At 44.8% G+C, this 16,053-nt stretch overlaps 1 protein-coding gene across 2 annotated transcripts; it reads left to right on the top strand.

The window, feature by feature from the left end:
• The first annotated feature begins 2,236 nt into the window (after positions 1-2,236).
• Positions 2,237-15,780, top strand: BMP2 (bone morphogenetic protein 2). Of its 2 annotated transcripts, XM_032419897.1 has the most exons (3): positions 2,237-3,104; positions 4,313-4,662; positions 12,579-13,541. In XM_032419897.1, exons 2-3 carry the CDS (start codon positions 4,320-4,322, stop codon positions 13,421-13,423), a joined length of 1,188 nt encoding a protein of 395 aa, XP_032275788.1. In that variant the 5' UTR covers positions 2,237-3,104; positions 4,313-4,319; the 3' UTR covers positions 13,424-13,541. The 2 variants fall into 2 exon arrangements, with proteins under 2 accessions (XP_032275788.1, XP_032275789.1); XM_032419898.1 differs by lacking the exon at positions 2,237-3,104 and having other exon boundaries at positions 3,686-4,662; positions 12,579-15,780.
• Positions 15,781-16,053: the final 273 nt, after the last annotated feature.

Raw genomic sequence — 16,053 nt, forward strand, 5'->3', positions numbered from 1 at the left:
CATGAAAGAGGTCTTGTGATGGGCAACACTGAAATGGAATGGAGTGTCTAGAAGTGCCCATTTTCTCTCAGACTCTTGAATGTCGAAGGTAATTTCATACACCTACAAGGTTTCCATTTCACAAGTTATTGAGGCCTAAAGCTGCAAGACATCCTTGATGTCATCGCCAGAGATTTAATTTTCATCTTTGCTCGAGGAGCATCCAACAGCTATCATCTTTCTCCTCCTCTTTAAAAGCTACATACTGATTTAGGTCTCATATTATTTTGTCTTCTAAGAAATCTCACTGATGACAGAAACAATTGTTAACTTCTCAGTTAACTTGATAGGGAAGGAAATCGTTTTGGAAGTACAATAAACACTTTTTAATGTAAGTGTCTATGGGTAGAATACGTTCTATTGCCGACTTGTTTGCTAGCCAGTGATGCATAGGGACAATCAGCCTCTATAGCACTTTATTTCCGGAGGGGGCGGGGAGAGTATGTTCCTGAATATTTTACCCTCCCCCACCCCATTTATTTTCCTAGTAGGTCGGCTTCCTCAGAAATACCTTATTTGACCTTTATACTTTCAGAAACAGCGAGTGCCTAATTCCCCTCTGTGGGTTGCTAATCCGATTTACGTGAGCAGAACCTAGAATTATTTTAGCTTCCCAACTGAAAAAATAATACACATGGATAATACGCTGTTATGAGCTCCGGCTTCAGGCTTTTTCTGCTTTGCAGGCTGGAGGTTCTGTACAGACAAACTTGATTTTGCTGATCTGGTCTTTTCCAAAAATTTTCTGCCCTTGGCTTCTGGGATCCTTTGGGCAACATGGTTGGTTGTGTTAGGCATGGAGGGTCCTGGAATCCTGGGAGGGACAGAAAGCCTTCACCTCGAAACGCCATGGTGCCGCAGATTCGGGGAATATTCAGCTGAGGAAGACAAGTGACTTGATCACATGTCATCTACGTGCTGCTGGGCCTGGTGGGTCAGAAGGTTCTAAGGTCTTGTACGCTTGGTTCACACTGTGCATTATTTTACCTTCCTCTGAGCTGCTAATTGCCTGCCGCTGAGCTGGGCAAGATAAATATCACAAAGCATGAAGTGATGGCTACCATAAAAAGAAATAATATCATCCTCTCTTCAGACCGCCACACACGCAGGGGTCAACGTTGCGAGTATCATGTAGGGCAGGACCCCATCCAACTCACAGATGTAGATATATAGACGTGTATTTATAGAAATGTGCTTTCGTTAGCATATATTTACATACATGGATATATTGATAGGGACACACATGAATATTTTTGTATATTGTACATTTATCTGAATAAAATAGAGCATTTACCTACACATAAATGTATACATAGATAAATGTAAATGCGTACTCATGCGTTTACATATGTATATACATATATCTGTGTGGGTTAAAGTTTAAATGACACCTACTTTGCAATCTCTAGTTTCCTGTTAATTCTCCTTCCCTGGGGAAATAGAAGAGTCCACCCAAGCCTATGCCAAGATGCCTTGTAACTTGGTTGAGGTCTTCTTCTTTTTTTCATCGTCTATTACTGAAAAAGTTCAAACTGAAAGTTGAATAACGGGCCGGGTAGGAAATAAAGGCTCGACCCCGTGTTCTCAATTTCGCCCCCGCAGTCCCGGAGAGGGTCGGTCCCGCGCTCCAGTCGCTCTCCCCTTTGAGGGCTGGGGCTGGATGCGCGAGCGCCCCCCTCGGCGGCCACGCGTCCCCGCCCTCGGCCCCACCCCGCCGCGGCTGCCCCGGCGCGCCGTCCACACCCCTGCGCGCCGCTCCCGCCCGCTCGGGGATCCCCGGCGAGCCGCGCCACCGAGGGGGAGGTGTTCGGCCTCCGCGGAGAGGGAGACTGCAGGCTGCGTCCCCTTTAAAAGCCGCGAGCGCCGCGCCACGGCGCCGCCGCCGCCGCCGTCGCCGCCGGAGTCCTCGCCCCGCCGCGCTGCGCCCGGCTTGCGCTGCGCCCGCCGCTCCGCTTCCCACACCCCGCCGGGGATTGGCAGCCGCCGCCGGACATCAGCCGCCACAGGCTCCGCCGCCGACCCGAACGACCTCGCGGCGAGCGCCTCGCGGATTACGGGGGGCTCCGAGGCACCAGCGCGCCGCAGACCTCGCGCGGGCTGGAGCGCCCGGCCGTGCGCGCCACTGCGCCGTGGCCTCGGCTGCCCGGGCCGCGCCAGAGCCGAGGACCGGCGCGCAGAGCGCCGGGGAGCCGGGAGCCGAGCCTGAGCGCCGCGATGCCGATCACTTACTGCCGAAGCTCGCGGGCCTGCGACACGGCGGTCGACGTGTGAGCGGACCCCAGGCTGGCCACAAAGCGCACCGCAGCTTGGCCCGGGGGCTAGAAGAGGGAGGGAAGAGCGCGGCCACCCGCCTCGGCGGCCCGGGACTCGGCTCGACTCGCCGGAGAATGCGCCCGAGGACGCCGGAGCGCCGGAGCCGCGGGGGTTTCAGCTGGCGAGCGCTAATGGGGGTGCGCTGGAGTAAGGCAGAGTGATGCGGGGGGGCAACTCGCCCGGCACCGAGATCGCCGCTGCGCCCTTCCCCGGACCCGGCGTCTCCCAGGATGGCTGCCCCGAGCCATGGGCCGCGGCGGAGCTAGCGCGGAGCGCCCTACCCTCGCCCCCCGAGTCCCGCAGTCGGCCCCGCGCGGGGCCACGCGTCCCGCGGGCGCTGGTTCCTAAGGACAACGACAGCACCAGCTTTTCCTTTCTCCCTTCCCTTCCCTGCCCCGCACTCCTCCCCCTGCTCGCTGTTGTTGTGTGTCAGCACTTGGCCGGAGACTTCTTGAACTTGCAGGGAGAATAGCTTGCGCTCCCCACTTCGCGCCGGTGCCTTTGCCCCAGCGGACCCAGCCTCGCCGCCTCCGGACCCCGCGCCCCTCCACTCCTCCGCTGGGCCAGACCCCGAGACGCCGTTCCCTGCGTGAGGAGAAGGACGGCCCCGCCGACACCCGGGAGGAGGAGGAGGCAAAAGAAGGGAACCCGGTCCCTGCGCCAGGTCCTTGGACCAGAGCTTTTTCCATGTGGAGGCTCTTTCAATGGACGTGTCCCCGCGTGCTTCTTAGACGGTCTGCGGTCTCCTAAAGGTAGAGGACGTGGGCCCCGGGCTGGGACTGGGGGGTTGGGCGCGGGGCTCGGGCGGCCGCTGCCGCTGAGCCCGTCCTGGGGCCGTGCCTGGCCAGACGTAAACAGACCCCCCTCCAGGTCCACGTGCTGCCGAGCCCCTGCGGGGATGTCCCCATCCGACCGCCCCCGGCGACCGTCAGCCTGGCCCTCCTGGCTCGCCCTCTTCCGCCCCTCCTCCCTTCCCTCTTTTCAGTATTTTATTAGGGCTGTTAACACTTAGATGATTAAAAAAAAAAAAAGTCAAAGAAATCCCTTTGAGAGGGTGGCCCCTGGATTTCACCCGTTAGTTGCCAACCTTCACGCCTTGCCATGGCCATCTTTCTCCCTTCTTCAAGTTTCTCGGAAAGACCTGCTCTCTACTCAGAGCCAAGTCCCATTTAGGAAAATACTAGAAGTTGGGGTTCTCCCTGTTTGTTTCCAGGAATGCAAGGGGGGCAGTACTTCAATACCACCTTCTATTGACACGTGAATTAATAGATACTAGTTATTTACGTAATTTGAGGAATGTACATGTGTATTTTGACTGCATGGGGGTGGGGGGTTCGGGGTCGGAGTGGCCTGTCTTGACACCTCTGAGTCACACTTAGGTGTGGGCCACAAGTTGCAAGTGGCTTCGGAAGTTGTGGCCTTGAGTTTACTGGGTCTGGAAGTTATAGACGTGTGTGTGTGTGTGTGTGTGTGTGTGTGCGTATGCGCGCGCGTGTATCAGGAAGTTCTATACAGTGCCTGTAAGGAAGTCACATGCACCATTCGTGCGTGTTTATATGCAAGCGAGCGCTGGGCAATCTGTTTGGGTTTGTGGGGAACGGAGGAGAGGTGTCAGACCAAGCGGTGGTTTCCCCAGGTTCCCTGCACAGGCTGTCAGCGCGAGTGTCACAGAAAAAAGGCGACAGTCTTGACGCTGGTGGGGTGTCTGTGCGTGTGTGCAAATCGTGTCAGATGGATGAGAGTGAGATGGAAGGGGAAAAGCCTTCGGGCTCAGGAACTAGGGGCTTTCCATTCTCCCAAACGTTCGAGCTTCAGCCCCTTTGAAGTATCCCCTCGAGTACTGCAAACCAGGTGGGCACCCTGGAGGAGGCGGCAACGGACCGGGAGCCGGGGGACGTGGGGGTGGAATGGGAGAGGGTTGGGCGGGGAACGCGGTGACTCACGTCGGCCCTGTCCGCAGGTCGACCATGGTGGCCGGGACCCGCTGTCTTCTAGCGTTGCTGCTTCCCCAGGTCCTCCTGGGCGGCGCGGCCGGTCTCATTCCCGAGCTGGGCCGGAGGAAGTTCGCGGCATCCCCTGGCCGCTCCTCGTCCCAGCCCTCGGACGAAGTCCTGAGCGAGTTCGAGTTGCGGCTGCTCAGCATGTTCGGCCTGAAGCGGAGACCCACCCCCAGCAGGGACGCCGTGGTGCCCCCCTACATGCTGGACCTGTACCGCCGGCACTCGGGCCAGCCGGGCGCACCCGCCCCGGACCACCGGCTGGAGCGGGCAGCCAGCCTCGCCAACACTGTGCGCAGCTTCCACCACGAAGGTGAGGCGTGGAGCAGAGAGCGGGGGCGGAGATGCGGGCGGAGAGTCACCTCCAAAAGCTCCCCATCGTGGGCCGACTGCTGGCATCCCTGGAAAAGCAGCTTGGCCAGGGCGCCGCCGCAGACGTTTCCATTCTTGCCTTTGAAAGAACCTTTCCGAACCTGGCTTTAACGCACTGCTTGTGTGGCGCGGGAGCCAGGGATTCCCCTTTGGTAAATCCGCACCCTTTTCCTGGCGTGCCGCCAGAAGAGCGACTCCTCCTCCAGGAACTGGAGAGAAGTCAAGTGATGGGGAAGATGAGGGCAAAAGGCATGCCCCTAGTCAGCTAAACGTGCAAGAATTTCATAGGGGAGGAATGAAAAGGAGGGGGGCAGATTGGGATCTCTTTACGTCTGTTTGGAAGCCCTTGCCCTGTAAGTCTGCTTCTCTTGCTTAAGCTGGGGTTTCAGGCTAGACACAGCCAAGGGCAGAATTTTCAGAGGTACTATTGAAAAATCAAAGCCCGGGGCCCCAAGTCTTTCTAATTTACTGTTGATCTGGGCCTGGTTTGGACGATTTCGAATCCCTATCTAATCCCCGTGGGAGATCAATTCCACAATCAATCTTATTGTTTCCACAATGACTTTCTTGTTTTGTACTTAAATCTGAGATGAACTCCCTAGTAAAGACAAGGCAAGCCTTCAGATAAAAGCTTTTGCAGTAGCTGCCTGTTTTTTTTTTTTTTTTTTTATGAGCATTGAAATGTGGATTTTTTTTTTTTTCTTTTATGATACTGGATGTGGTTTTCCTAAGGTAGGATATTTCTGCTTGTTTCATCAGAAAAGCATTTAGTGGATTTGAAAAGTCTGAGAGAAGCTATTGACATCTTTTGTACCCAAGTTCTTGGATCAATTAGTCAAAAATATGTTCCAGTTTAGTTTTTTTCTACACTTTTAAATTCCCTTTGGCTTTTAATACATTCCAAATAGAGCATGGGTTTCATCAAGTTCTAGAGAAAGGTCCAAAGCTGTATGTCACAGAGCAACCTCTTGTAGGTTATTGGGGAAATGGGAGTAAAGTTCCCCTTTTCTTGCCTTGCCTTGAGGTGGTAAATTTCAAGTAGAAATCTATGCTCTGATATAAACAAATAAATGTTACAGCCAGGCATTTTCTCCCAGTGTGAAGGATGACTACATTTGTGAGAACAGTACTGGGTATTGGGAAGAAGTCCCAAAGGCAGGTTGCATAACAAAAGGTACTTCTTTATCAAAGCAGCTGTACCCTGTGAAGGGGACACCGAATTGATAATCCATTTATCATAATCCATCATTTTCCAGCACATTTCCAAGTGAGGTGCTTTTTGCAGTAGAGATCCAGTGGGAAAGGATCTAAGATCTCATTCTACTCCTTCAGGATTTATTCACTGAAAGCAGAAGTTGTCTGTTGTCATATGTAGAAATGTTTTCACTCCTCTGTGTTCTGTCAACATAACCTTGGGATGATTATAGATGCAGCTCATCATTCTCAGCTGATGCTGATTAGAATTGTTTTTCTGCATAGAAAAGTAGCGAGAGTAGCTATTTCAGTCACCTCTCCTGGAAATTTAGCCTGGAACCACTCTTAACTATTTTTAAGGCCAGGAAGGTACTATGTGTCTCTTCTAACTTAAAAGGAGGAACATTTAAGTCATTTGACACCTAAAACATTCAGTTGCATGAGGGTTCTATCAGTGAAGTCTGTGTATTTCTCCTTCTTCCTCTAGAAGTGGCTTGATCAAAACTAAACAGGCTACAAATTATTTGAGTGTTATTTTAACTTAAATAGCATGTTTGAGTTTATAAGTCAGAATTTATCACTTTAAAAGTATAAATGTTATGTGCAAAATAGTATGGAAGTTATCAACCTGCTTCATATCAACTTAAGAGTAATGTCAGATCTTAATGCAGTTACATGATAGAGAAAAGCCATGTAATTTTTTCCCTCAAACTTCATCAAATCCATTTCTTTTCTTGTTATGACTAGTGTATTATTGTTAGGCCACATAATGCATTTTTCGAAGACCATTTCATTTTTGTGGAACCCAGGATTTGGTTTTTATGAATATCCTGTGCCATGCATGGCACTAAAAATCTTTTAATAAACCATGTGATTAAGGCATCTGGCTTAAGAGCAGAACTTGGCTCATGCAACTTTAACGGGCATTTGTTTGGTAGAGGACTAAAGGCCTGATTCCAATAATTACCTGTTGGTGTTATTTGTGGGTGGGTTCTGGGTGATTTGGTGAAACTACAAGACCAGAGATACCATGGTTATCAGATATCAACCGCTGTATGAAGATAATGGGACCACATGGTAGGCAATCTGAAACAAAATTATCAGTTGTCATTTCTCCTATTAAACTTGGCCTAGTCCTCTGTATAATACTTTTCACTCAGGAGGACCCAAGAGCTGCAACAATTTTTTTTTTCAGTCATTAAAAAGTTCTTTGGCCACATAGACCTTTCTCAACTGCCACCGAGGACAGAAAAATCACTTCTTCAACTGGAAAGATTGTTCTGTGCTTTGCTGTAGTTAAAAACACATTGAAATTGGTGGCCTTCATGGGCGCTGCAAAAAGTCTTTATGCTTTCCTGTCAGAGTGGAATATAGAAGGACCATGTGCTTGCTCTCCAGACTCTGAAGGACACAGTCTTCTTTTTGTATGAAACAATGGAATTTATTTGCCTCCATGACTAAAGCCTTTGAATTGAGATGAACCCTTTTCCCACAAATGTAATTATCATGAAAATATCCGTATAATAGGAGAGTTCAAGAAGCAGCGGCTGCCCTGTGATCGAGAACTTGTATCACAAATGCCCAGTGTAAGCAAAGGATTTGGACATGTACGCCCCCCAGAGCAACACTTACCCGATGCACTTCCCTAGTACCCCAGGTAGTTCAGTGGCCTTAAGAAGGGCCCCATCAAGTAGAACAGGCATTCTCTTTGGAAGTCTTTGGAGGTTGAAGCTTTGGTGCCCAACGATGGTTCTTGGACTAATATTTTTTGTCCTCCACTCTTTTGGTGGTTCCTCTGTATCCTTCTCATTGAGCTATTTTGTCTTTTTTTAGACTTGTCCTTTGTGTGTTTCACTAAGTAGTCAAAGGACAGTAAGCGGGCACCTGGTCATTCCAAAGGTGTTGGAGTCAAGGGTGTGCAGAAGCCGGATCGGGGTTTGTGAGGATGACAGTACTTTTGCTTTAGTTGCCGTATCTTTCGTTGTCTTTTCTTTAAAAACAAACAAACAAACAAAAAAACTGTTTCCTTTTAATCTTCCTATTTTATATATCTTTTCTCCTTGATAATATTAATTCTCTAGCCATTATTTTATAGTCTAGAAAATATTGTTTCTTATTCTCAGCTACTTTCAATTCATTTCAGGGCAGTGACTTTCAGTCTTACTGATTTGCTATAGCATCCCCCAGGTTTTTGTTGTTTTTGTCATAATGGCCATTTTTGGTCCAAAGAGTGTTGCAAAAATTCTCAAAACATAATGAGAATTCCCTTTTCTGCTAAAACTCACCATTCTTGAGGACAGAAAGGCAGCTGCAAGATATCAGTGGTTTCAGACAAGAGCTGCGTGTCCCAGGGGGCCCTGCCACTGTACCCGCCTACTCTTTAGTTGTGTCTTCTCGCCACAATACTTGGGTGATAGTGTATTTCTATCCTTTTGGTTGGGAAAGAACTCACACTGTGCTTATTACTGTAGCAAATATAAATGTGCTCCTAATGGTTTTGACATTTGCTTGAGTTTGTTTGTTTGTTTAAGACTTTATTTATTTGAGAGAGAGAGAGAGAGAGAGAGAATGAGTAGGGGGAGGGGGAGAAGCAGCAGCAGACTCCCTGCTGAGCAGAAAGCCCAAAGTGAGGGATCCCAGGACCTGGAGATCATGACCTGAGCTGAAGGCAGACCCTTTAACCAACTGAGCCACCCAGGCGCCCCTTGCTTGAGATTTTGACTCCTCCCCTGTGTTAGGTAGTGGTGCCTAGTGGCCAGAAACTTGGGAACTGTGCTGGACTCAAGTTCATAGATCTGCTCTTCATTTATTAGTTCTGTGACCTTAGGAAAGTCACATACCTCTCTGAGCTCCAACAATTTCATTTCCAAAATGGAGATAATAGGAGTCCCTACCTACATGGTTCGTTGTGAGATGATTCCCGTAAAGATCTTAGTGCCATCCAGCTAGATGCGTTATCCTGATGATTTCTTTCTCTAATGTCCAGTTCCCCCACTTGTCTAGGGAAGAGGAGGCCAGAGTGAACCCAGGCTGGCTGAGGAAATTCAGCCTCATCTTTTGTATTATTTGGATGTAGATGAATAATTGACAGAGTGTAGATGATTAAATTAGAACTTCACTTTTGGAGGAGAGGTCAAATGTCACTGGTGCCTTATTTTTACTTCCCCACATTTCTGCAACCATAGCTCCATCTGTTTGGATAAGACCTTAGAGGTTCAAGAACGCAGATCTAAAACAGGCTGGAATACCCAAATCCCTTGATCAGTTCAGCTTATTCAAAAGGGTTATTTACAGAGAATTAATAACTATATAAGCCTCTAAAAGAGCATACATTACCTACTTAGGTAAATGCTCTATATTTTCAGAATCCCCAGGTGTGGTGTGATGATTTGCAACTTTTTTTTTCTTTACTTATTTCGAATAGGTTTTGATTTTTCTACCCTTAAGAAGAAATTCATTCTTTGCAGATCAGAGGAAGTGGTGGTAGGTGCCCCAAACTTGAGCAGTTTTTTTACTGGGTTTGGAGTTTTCTGACTTACCTCTGTGACCTGCGTCCACAGGGGTGTCACCAGAGTCCTTTGTATTAAGGACGAATAGAGGTTCTTAATGAAGCTGGGAAGTCAGGGAAAGGTCTTCACTTTACTTACTGTTTAATAGTGCAGTTCTTTCCTTTGCGAAGTTAGTTGCTAAGTGATTATCCTCTCTGCTCTTAACTTTGTGAGATTTTGAAGTACATGAAATTGCTGTTTTTTTTAACATGTCAAGTCTAGTCAAACAGTGACAATTTTATATGATTCACTTCAGTCTTGGATTTATCTTCTGGAGGGTTGTTCCATTTTATGCCTTTTTTATACCCATCTTTACTCATTTTACCTATATTTCATGCTCGTCTTGATGAGTGTCCATTATCATCCTCTGGCTGCTTGTGTATGTGTGTGTGTGTCCCCTTGTGTCTGTGTGTGCTCATGTCTGTATGTGTTCATAACTTCTTTCTTTTTCATTTATGGATTTGGAATCAGAGTTTTTGTTGCAATTGTGATTTCTCTGGGCACCTTATTAATACAGCTGTTCAGTAAATGCCCTGGATAATTTGCCTTTCCTCCCTCCTCTTTAAAAGAAAAGAGTGTTTTTAGGTGTGCTGCTATCAGAGAAGTCGGTAGTTCAAGCCAGATCTGGCTTTATGTCATTACATCTGGGGGACACTGCTGATTTTTATGTCACTCCTTTTTTCTTTGGTATCTGTTGGCTTCTCTGCTAAAAGAACCCCTTCAGTGGGAACATTAGAAGGCCCCTGAATTACAGGGAGGAAAGAAAAGAAGGAGCTAAACACAATCCTTGATACTTGTTGGAGCCATTGAGGAGAGCCCTGCTCTGATTGGTTGGAGAATTATTTTAAAAATAAAATAAGACGAAATCAGAGAGGGAGACAAACCATGAGACTCTTAACTATAGGAAACAAACTGAGGGTTGCTGGAGGGGATGTGGGTGGGGGGATGGGGTAACTGGGTGATGGGCATTAAGGAGGGCACATGATGGAATGAGCACTGGGTGTTGTATGCAACTGATGAATCACTGACCTCTACCTCTGAAACTGAAAATACACTATGTGTTAATTAATTGAATTTAAACAAAATAAAACAAAAAATAAAAATAGTGCCTGGCCTGAAGTACCATTAGCTTAGAGTGTGAATAGCTTCCAAAAGGTATTCCCAACAGGTGTAGAGTGGCAGGTGTGAGGGGACCATGGAGGGTTTACTTCTTGGCCTAATAGTCTCCATGTCCCAAGTAGATGAGCTTTGGAAGATCTTTCTGTTCTGAGTCCCTGGCTGTCCACCCAAGGACTCACTTCTTACTCCTTGGCCAACACTACTGTTTCTTCTCCTCATTTTTGTATTATTTGGCAAGAATCACTTTAAAATATGCTCCTGGAATTTACATTTGAATGTGAAAAGCATCCTTTAAAACCTTGACCCTGTAAGGGCAATCCATGAGCTCCTAGCATCGGCTTACCTGGGGAGCTTGCTGGAAATGCTGAATCTCAAGACCCACCCCACGCCCACTGAATCAGAATCTGCATTTAAAGACTTAAGGTGTCTTAGGTGTTTTGTGTGAAGATTGAAGTTTGAGAAGCATCCCCTTAAAGCATTACTCCATGATTTGGTGTAAACTGTCCCTCTTGAACTTGGCACTTCCACTTAGCTTGCAGTCATGACTGGTGCTTTGATGATGAAGGTTTATACAAGTAAAACCTCTGAGTGAGTTGAGTGATCTTAAGTGATTCTCCTTTGCTAAGATATCTACATTCTCTGAACAACTTATAGCTGCTTGACGTAGGGGAAATACAACCATAAAATTAATCAATATAGTTTCCATTTATGATAATGATATGGTCAGACAGATTTTGCTAGCACTTAGGTTGGATCCTGAATGAAGCAGGTTAAGTTTTTTGACAATGAAAGGACAGGATGTGGTAAAGCTAGAAGAAAATAAACCCAAATGTCTCAAATTCTATTGCTGTTTACGCCAATGTAATGATAATGTGTACCTTTGATGATTTGCAGACTAAAGCATGCAAGGTGCTGTTATATTTTATTGTTTGCTTGGAAAACAGTACTCCTTAAAATTTAAATTCAGGAATCTTAAATCAGAAAGAGCTTTTATGCATAGCCCACTTAAATGGCTATTTTGAAGTGATGATACTAGATACAGAATGTTTATTCTGTAGTACGGTGAAATCCCTTATGAATCTCATGATGGTATTTTTATAAATTTTCATAATTTTTTTGGTTTTGCATCTATTTGGTAGGTGTGTGTTTTTAATATGGTTTATTTTTTTTAAGGACATAGGAATTAAAGAGAAGAGAGTCATTTTTTTCTTCCAAAACTATCTACCACGAGATTTGGTTTTTGAGGTCATAAGGAGGTGAGAGAACAGACAACAGTTAGGAAGTTCCTTCTTTTGAAATTGTCTGGCCTTAATTACTACGGTATCTCAGTACCACCCTTACGCTTCCAAAGAAGTCGATCCCTGTAAATGCCTTTGTCTCTGGACTTGGAGTAAAATAGTAGGGTGTGCTTTGCAAAATGTCATCGTTGATGTTGAGTTTCAGACTCTTTAATTAGGAAACTGAAATCTGTATATTGAGATTTGTAAATCATCTAAATTGCAGAGTAATGTTTTAGAATACTGTTTAAGGGATTGACATTAAAGCCTTTTTCTTTTTAAGAAATGCAATAATTTCCTCAAATCCTCACTCATTAGACCTCTACTAACTATAGTGCTTTTTTTTTGCCCTAAAGTCTGTGACTTCCAAAGAAATGCTTCAGTGTTTTCCCCATTATTATAGCCACCTGGAAGCAGTATTCATGTATTGGATTAAAAACGTCACAATGAAAACAAAAAACAAAAACCAAAAAAACCTAACAATTGAATTACGAAGTTTTGCTTCATGGTGTGCATGTTGACAATAAATGTACAGAAAAGGGAGGCTTCCTTTTTATCTAAAGGGGAGGTTTTTATTTTCTAGTTGCAGACTTTTACATGGGTTAAATCAAACCCTGAAATGAGGTTTACAAATTCTCATATATCATCAGATTGTCATTACTTACTTTACTGAATGATTTTTTTCTTTTTCTTTTCCACTTGTTTTTATGTCAAATTAGAATCTTTGGAAGAACTGCCAGAAATGAGTGGAAAAACAACCCGGAGGTTCTTCTTTAATTTAACTTCTATCCCTACCGATGAGTTTATCACCTCAGCAGAACTTCAGGTTTTTCGGGAACAGATGCAGGAAACTTTGGAAAACAACAGCAGTTTCCATCACCGAATTAATATTTATGAAATTATTAAACCTGCGGCAGCCAACTTGAAGTTCCCTGTGACCAGACTTTTGGACACCAGGTTGGTGAATCCGAACACAAGCAGGTGGGAGAGCTTTGATGTCACCCCTGCTGTGATGAGGTGGACGGCACAGGGCCTCGCCAACCACGGATTTGTGGTGGAAGTGACCCACTTGGAGGAGAACCAAGGTGTCTCCAAGAGACACGTCAGGATTAGCAGGTCTTTGCACCAAGATGAGCACAGCTGGTCACAGATCAGGCCACTGCTAGTAACGTTTGGCCACGATGGGAAAGGACACCCCCTCCACAAAAGAGAAAAGCGCCAAGCAAAACACAAACAGCGCAAACGCCTTAAGTCCAGCTGTAAGAGACACCCTTTGTACGTGGACTTCAGTGATGTGGGGTGGAATGACTGGATCGTAGCACCCCCGGGGTACCACGCCTTTTATTGTCATGGGGAATGCCCTTTTCCCCTGGCAGATCACCTGAACTCCACTAATCATGCCATTGTTCAGACGCTGGTCAACTCCGTTAATTCTAAGATTCCTAAGGCGTGCTGTGTACCAACGGAACTCAGTGCTATCTCCATGCTGTACCTTGATGAAAACGAAAAGGTCGTATTAAAGAACTATCAGGACATGGTTGTGGAGGGTTGTGGGTGTCGTTAGCACAGCAAAATGAAATAAATAAATATATATATATATTTTAGAAAAAAGCAAAAAAAAAAAAAAAACCCAAGTTGACACTTTAATATTTCCCAATGAAGACTTTATTTATGGAATGGAATGGAGAAAAAAAAAAACACAGTTATTTTGAAAATATATTTATATCTACAAAAAGAAGTTGGGAAAACAAATATTTTAATCAGAGAATTATTCCTTAAAGATTTTAAAGTGTATTTAGTTGTACATTTTATATGGGTTCAACCCCAGCACATGAAGTATAATGGTCAGATTTATTTTGTATTTATTTACTATTATAACCACTTTTTAGGAAAGATAGCTAATTTGTATTTATATGTTATCAAAAGAAGTATTGGGTTTGTACATAATTTTCCAAAAATTGTAGTTGTTTTCAGTTGTGTGTATTTAAGATGAAATGTCTACATGGAAGGTTACTCCGGCAAAGTGCTTAGCACATTTGCTTTTTTGCAGTGCTACTGTTAAAGGTCACAAGTTCAAGTCCAGAAAAAAAAAAAAAGTGGATAATCCACTCTGCTGACTTTCAAGATTATTATATTATTCAATTCTCAGGAATGTTGCAGAGTGGTTGTCCAATCCATGAGAACTTACGTCCTTATTAGGTGGAATATTTGGATAAGAACCAGACATTGCTGATCTAATTTAGAAACACTCCCCTACCCCTTAATTTGCAGAAAGAATAAAGCAGGACCAATAGAAATAATTAGGAAAATGATAAACCTGCAGGAAAGTGAATGATGGTTTGTTGTTCTTCTTTCCTAAACTAGTGATCCCTTCAAAGGGGTTGGTCTGGCCAAAGTATTAAATAAAACATAAGATTTCTTCATTATTAAGATTGTGGTCATGTATATTTAAAATTGATATGTAGTGGCTCTCATGAAGAGTTGGAAATTGATTTGTATTTAACTGTTACCTCACCTGGGAGCTCTTTATGCTCAGAAGGACCCAGTTTTCTGACTTTGCCCAACACACAGCAAAATTGTGCCCATCATGTTTTCTGCCCACCTCTTCTTCTCTGTTGGATCAGCTTGTTTTTCTTTCCAAGGTTATGTGAACACATTTCTCCAAATGTCAAATCTCTTTCAGATAATAAATATCAGAGCCCTGGCATTTCATTCTATAAAGTCCAACCTGTAAGAGAAAATGGTGCATTTGTACAGCATTCATGATGATTACCTCGTGTTTGCCTTTTTGCTTCTGAAGTTACTTGTTTCGGAGGGAGGTGGGGAAAAGGCAAGGAATGGTTGGAAATGTGCGAGCAAGTCACTTGATAATTGATATTTGCCTCAAAGGAATTAGCCACGATTTAGTATTTCACGTGACCCTCTTTGGGGTCCATGATTTAGGAGAAAGATTTAAGAGCAAGCCAAAGCCCCAAAACAAGCAAAACCTGGGAAACCCAAGATAAAGTTTCAGAGATGATAGCCCATGCAACAGAGGCGATGGTGCCAAAAAATTAGAAAGGGAAAGTGTCTAAGATCAGCTTCTACAAGGACATCTGCCAATTGGACAGAAGCCCAAGCAGAACGAAGTCAAATTAGGCCACTCAGAGTGAACTCTCGCAGCGGCAGGGCTTCTGTGCTCTGTGTCGAAATCAGACCCAAAGAAGGGTTCGGTGGGTTGTCTGTACGGCCAGGCAACCCACAACTCCCCACTATTTTACTGGAAGTGTTTTAGGTCAACGTCTAGGACTCTGTGTTGCCTCCGATCCTGCTGTGATTGATGAGGCCTAGTTCTAATCTTCCCTAGCCTTGCCTTGGAATTGGCTGAAAAAAGAGTGTGCTCGTCAAGGAACAGACTTTTATAATCAGATTCTCCCCAGGAATTAACTTGCAATGACCATGAATGTAGTTACATTTTGCTTGTGATAGATTTAACCCTTGCCTTGAGAGTAGGTAGACTGTGTTTTTAAATTAATACTAGTTATCTTTTACTCCTTCTGCTTTAAAAGTCTGTCCATTCCTTTTCATGCCTCTCTCTGTTGCTCTTGCCTAGGTGAGAGTCATTCGTATTAAAACCAACTTTGGAGGGCAGGATGATCTCTGTCCTCCAGCCACCCTTCACCCTCACTTGGCATGGAGGTGGGGGACAGACTGCACTGTTTTAACATCTTAAATAATAACTCATGTTTTCTCATCTCCAAAGACTCTAGATGAAAGCGTGAGATTATAGCACAAGAATTTCCGTTTGGCAATTCAACCCATTCTTTTGAATTTTCTGCTTCATTGGTTCTGATTTTCTTTGTTAAAATGGTTTTCAGTGGTATCAACTCAAATGCGTTCTCTTGCGTGTTTTATATGTATATAAACTATATATACACAAACGTAAATATATACACATATAATATGTAATTTGTATAAAAACATACAAAGATATGTGATATATATTACATATGTATACATGATAGTATTTTCAGCTTCAGTTTAGTCTCAGAGATTTTGTAATAGTTGAGGACTCTGACCTTGGCAGCTCATTTGAGAAACAGAATATTCTTACATACATTCTACATTCTTACAGATGTTTTGGCTCACATTCTCCATTCTGAGAAAAAGTGTCATAACTATCTCCGTGACACTGAATCTTTTGAATCTTCAGTG

This window comes from Phoca vitulina, unplaced genomic scaffold (assembly GCF_004348235.1).
Source record: "Phoca vitulina isolate PV1807 unplaced genomic scaffold, GSC_HSeal_1.0 scaffold22, whole genome shotgun sequence".
In the NCBI taxonomy this organism is placed as follows: domain Eukaryota; kingdom Metazoa; phylum Chordata; class Mammalia; order Carnivora; family Phocidae; genus Phoca; species Phoca vitulina.

What these genes read in the sequence shown, in the direction of transcription:
- BMP2 (XM_032419898.1), top strand. Translation starts at nt 4,260, where the DNA reads ATGGGAGAGGGTTGGGCGGGGAACGCGGTGACTCACGTCGGCCCTGTC. An exon ending in GCGCAGCTTCCACCACGAAG is followed by an intron (nt 4,663 to 12,578) that starts GTGAGGCGTGGA and finishes ATGTCAAATTAG; the next exon opens with AATCTTTGGAAGAACTGCCA.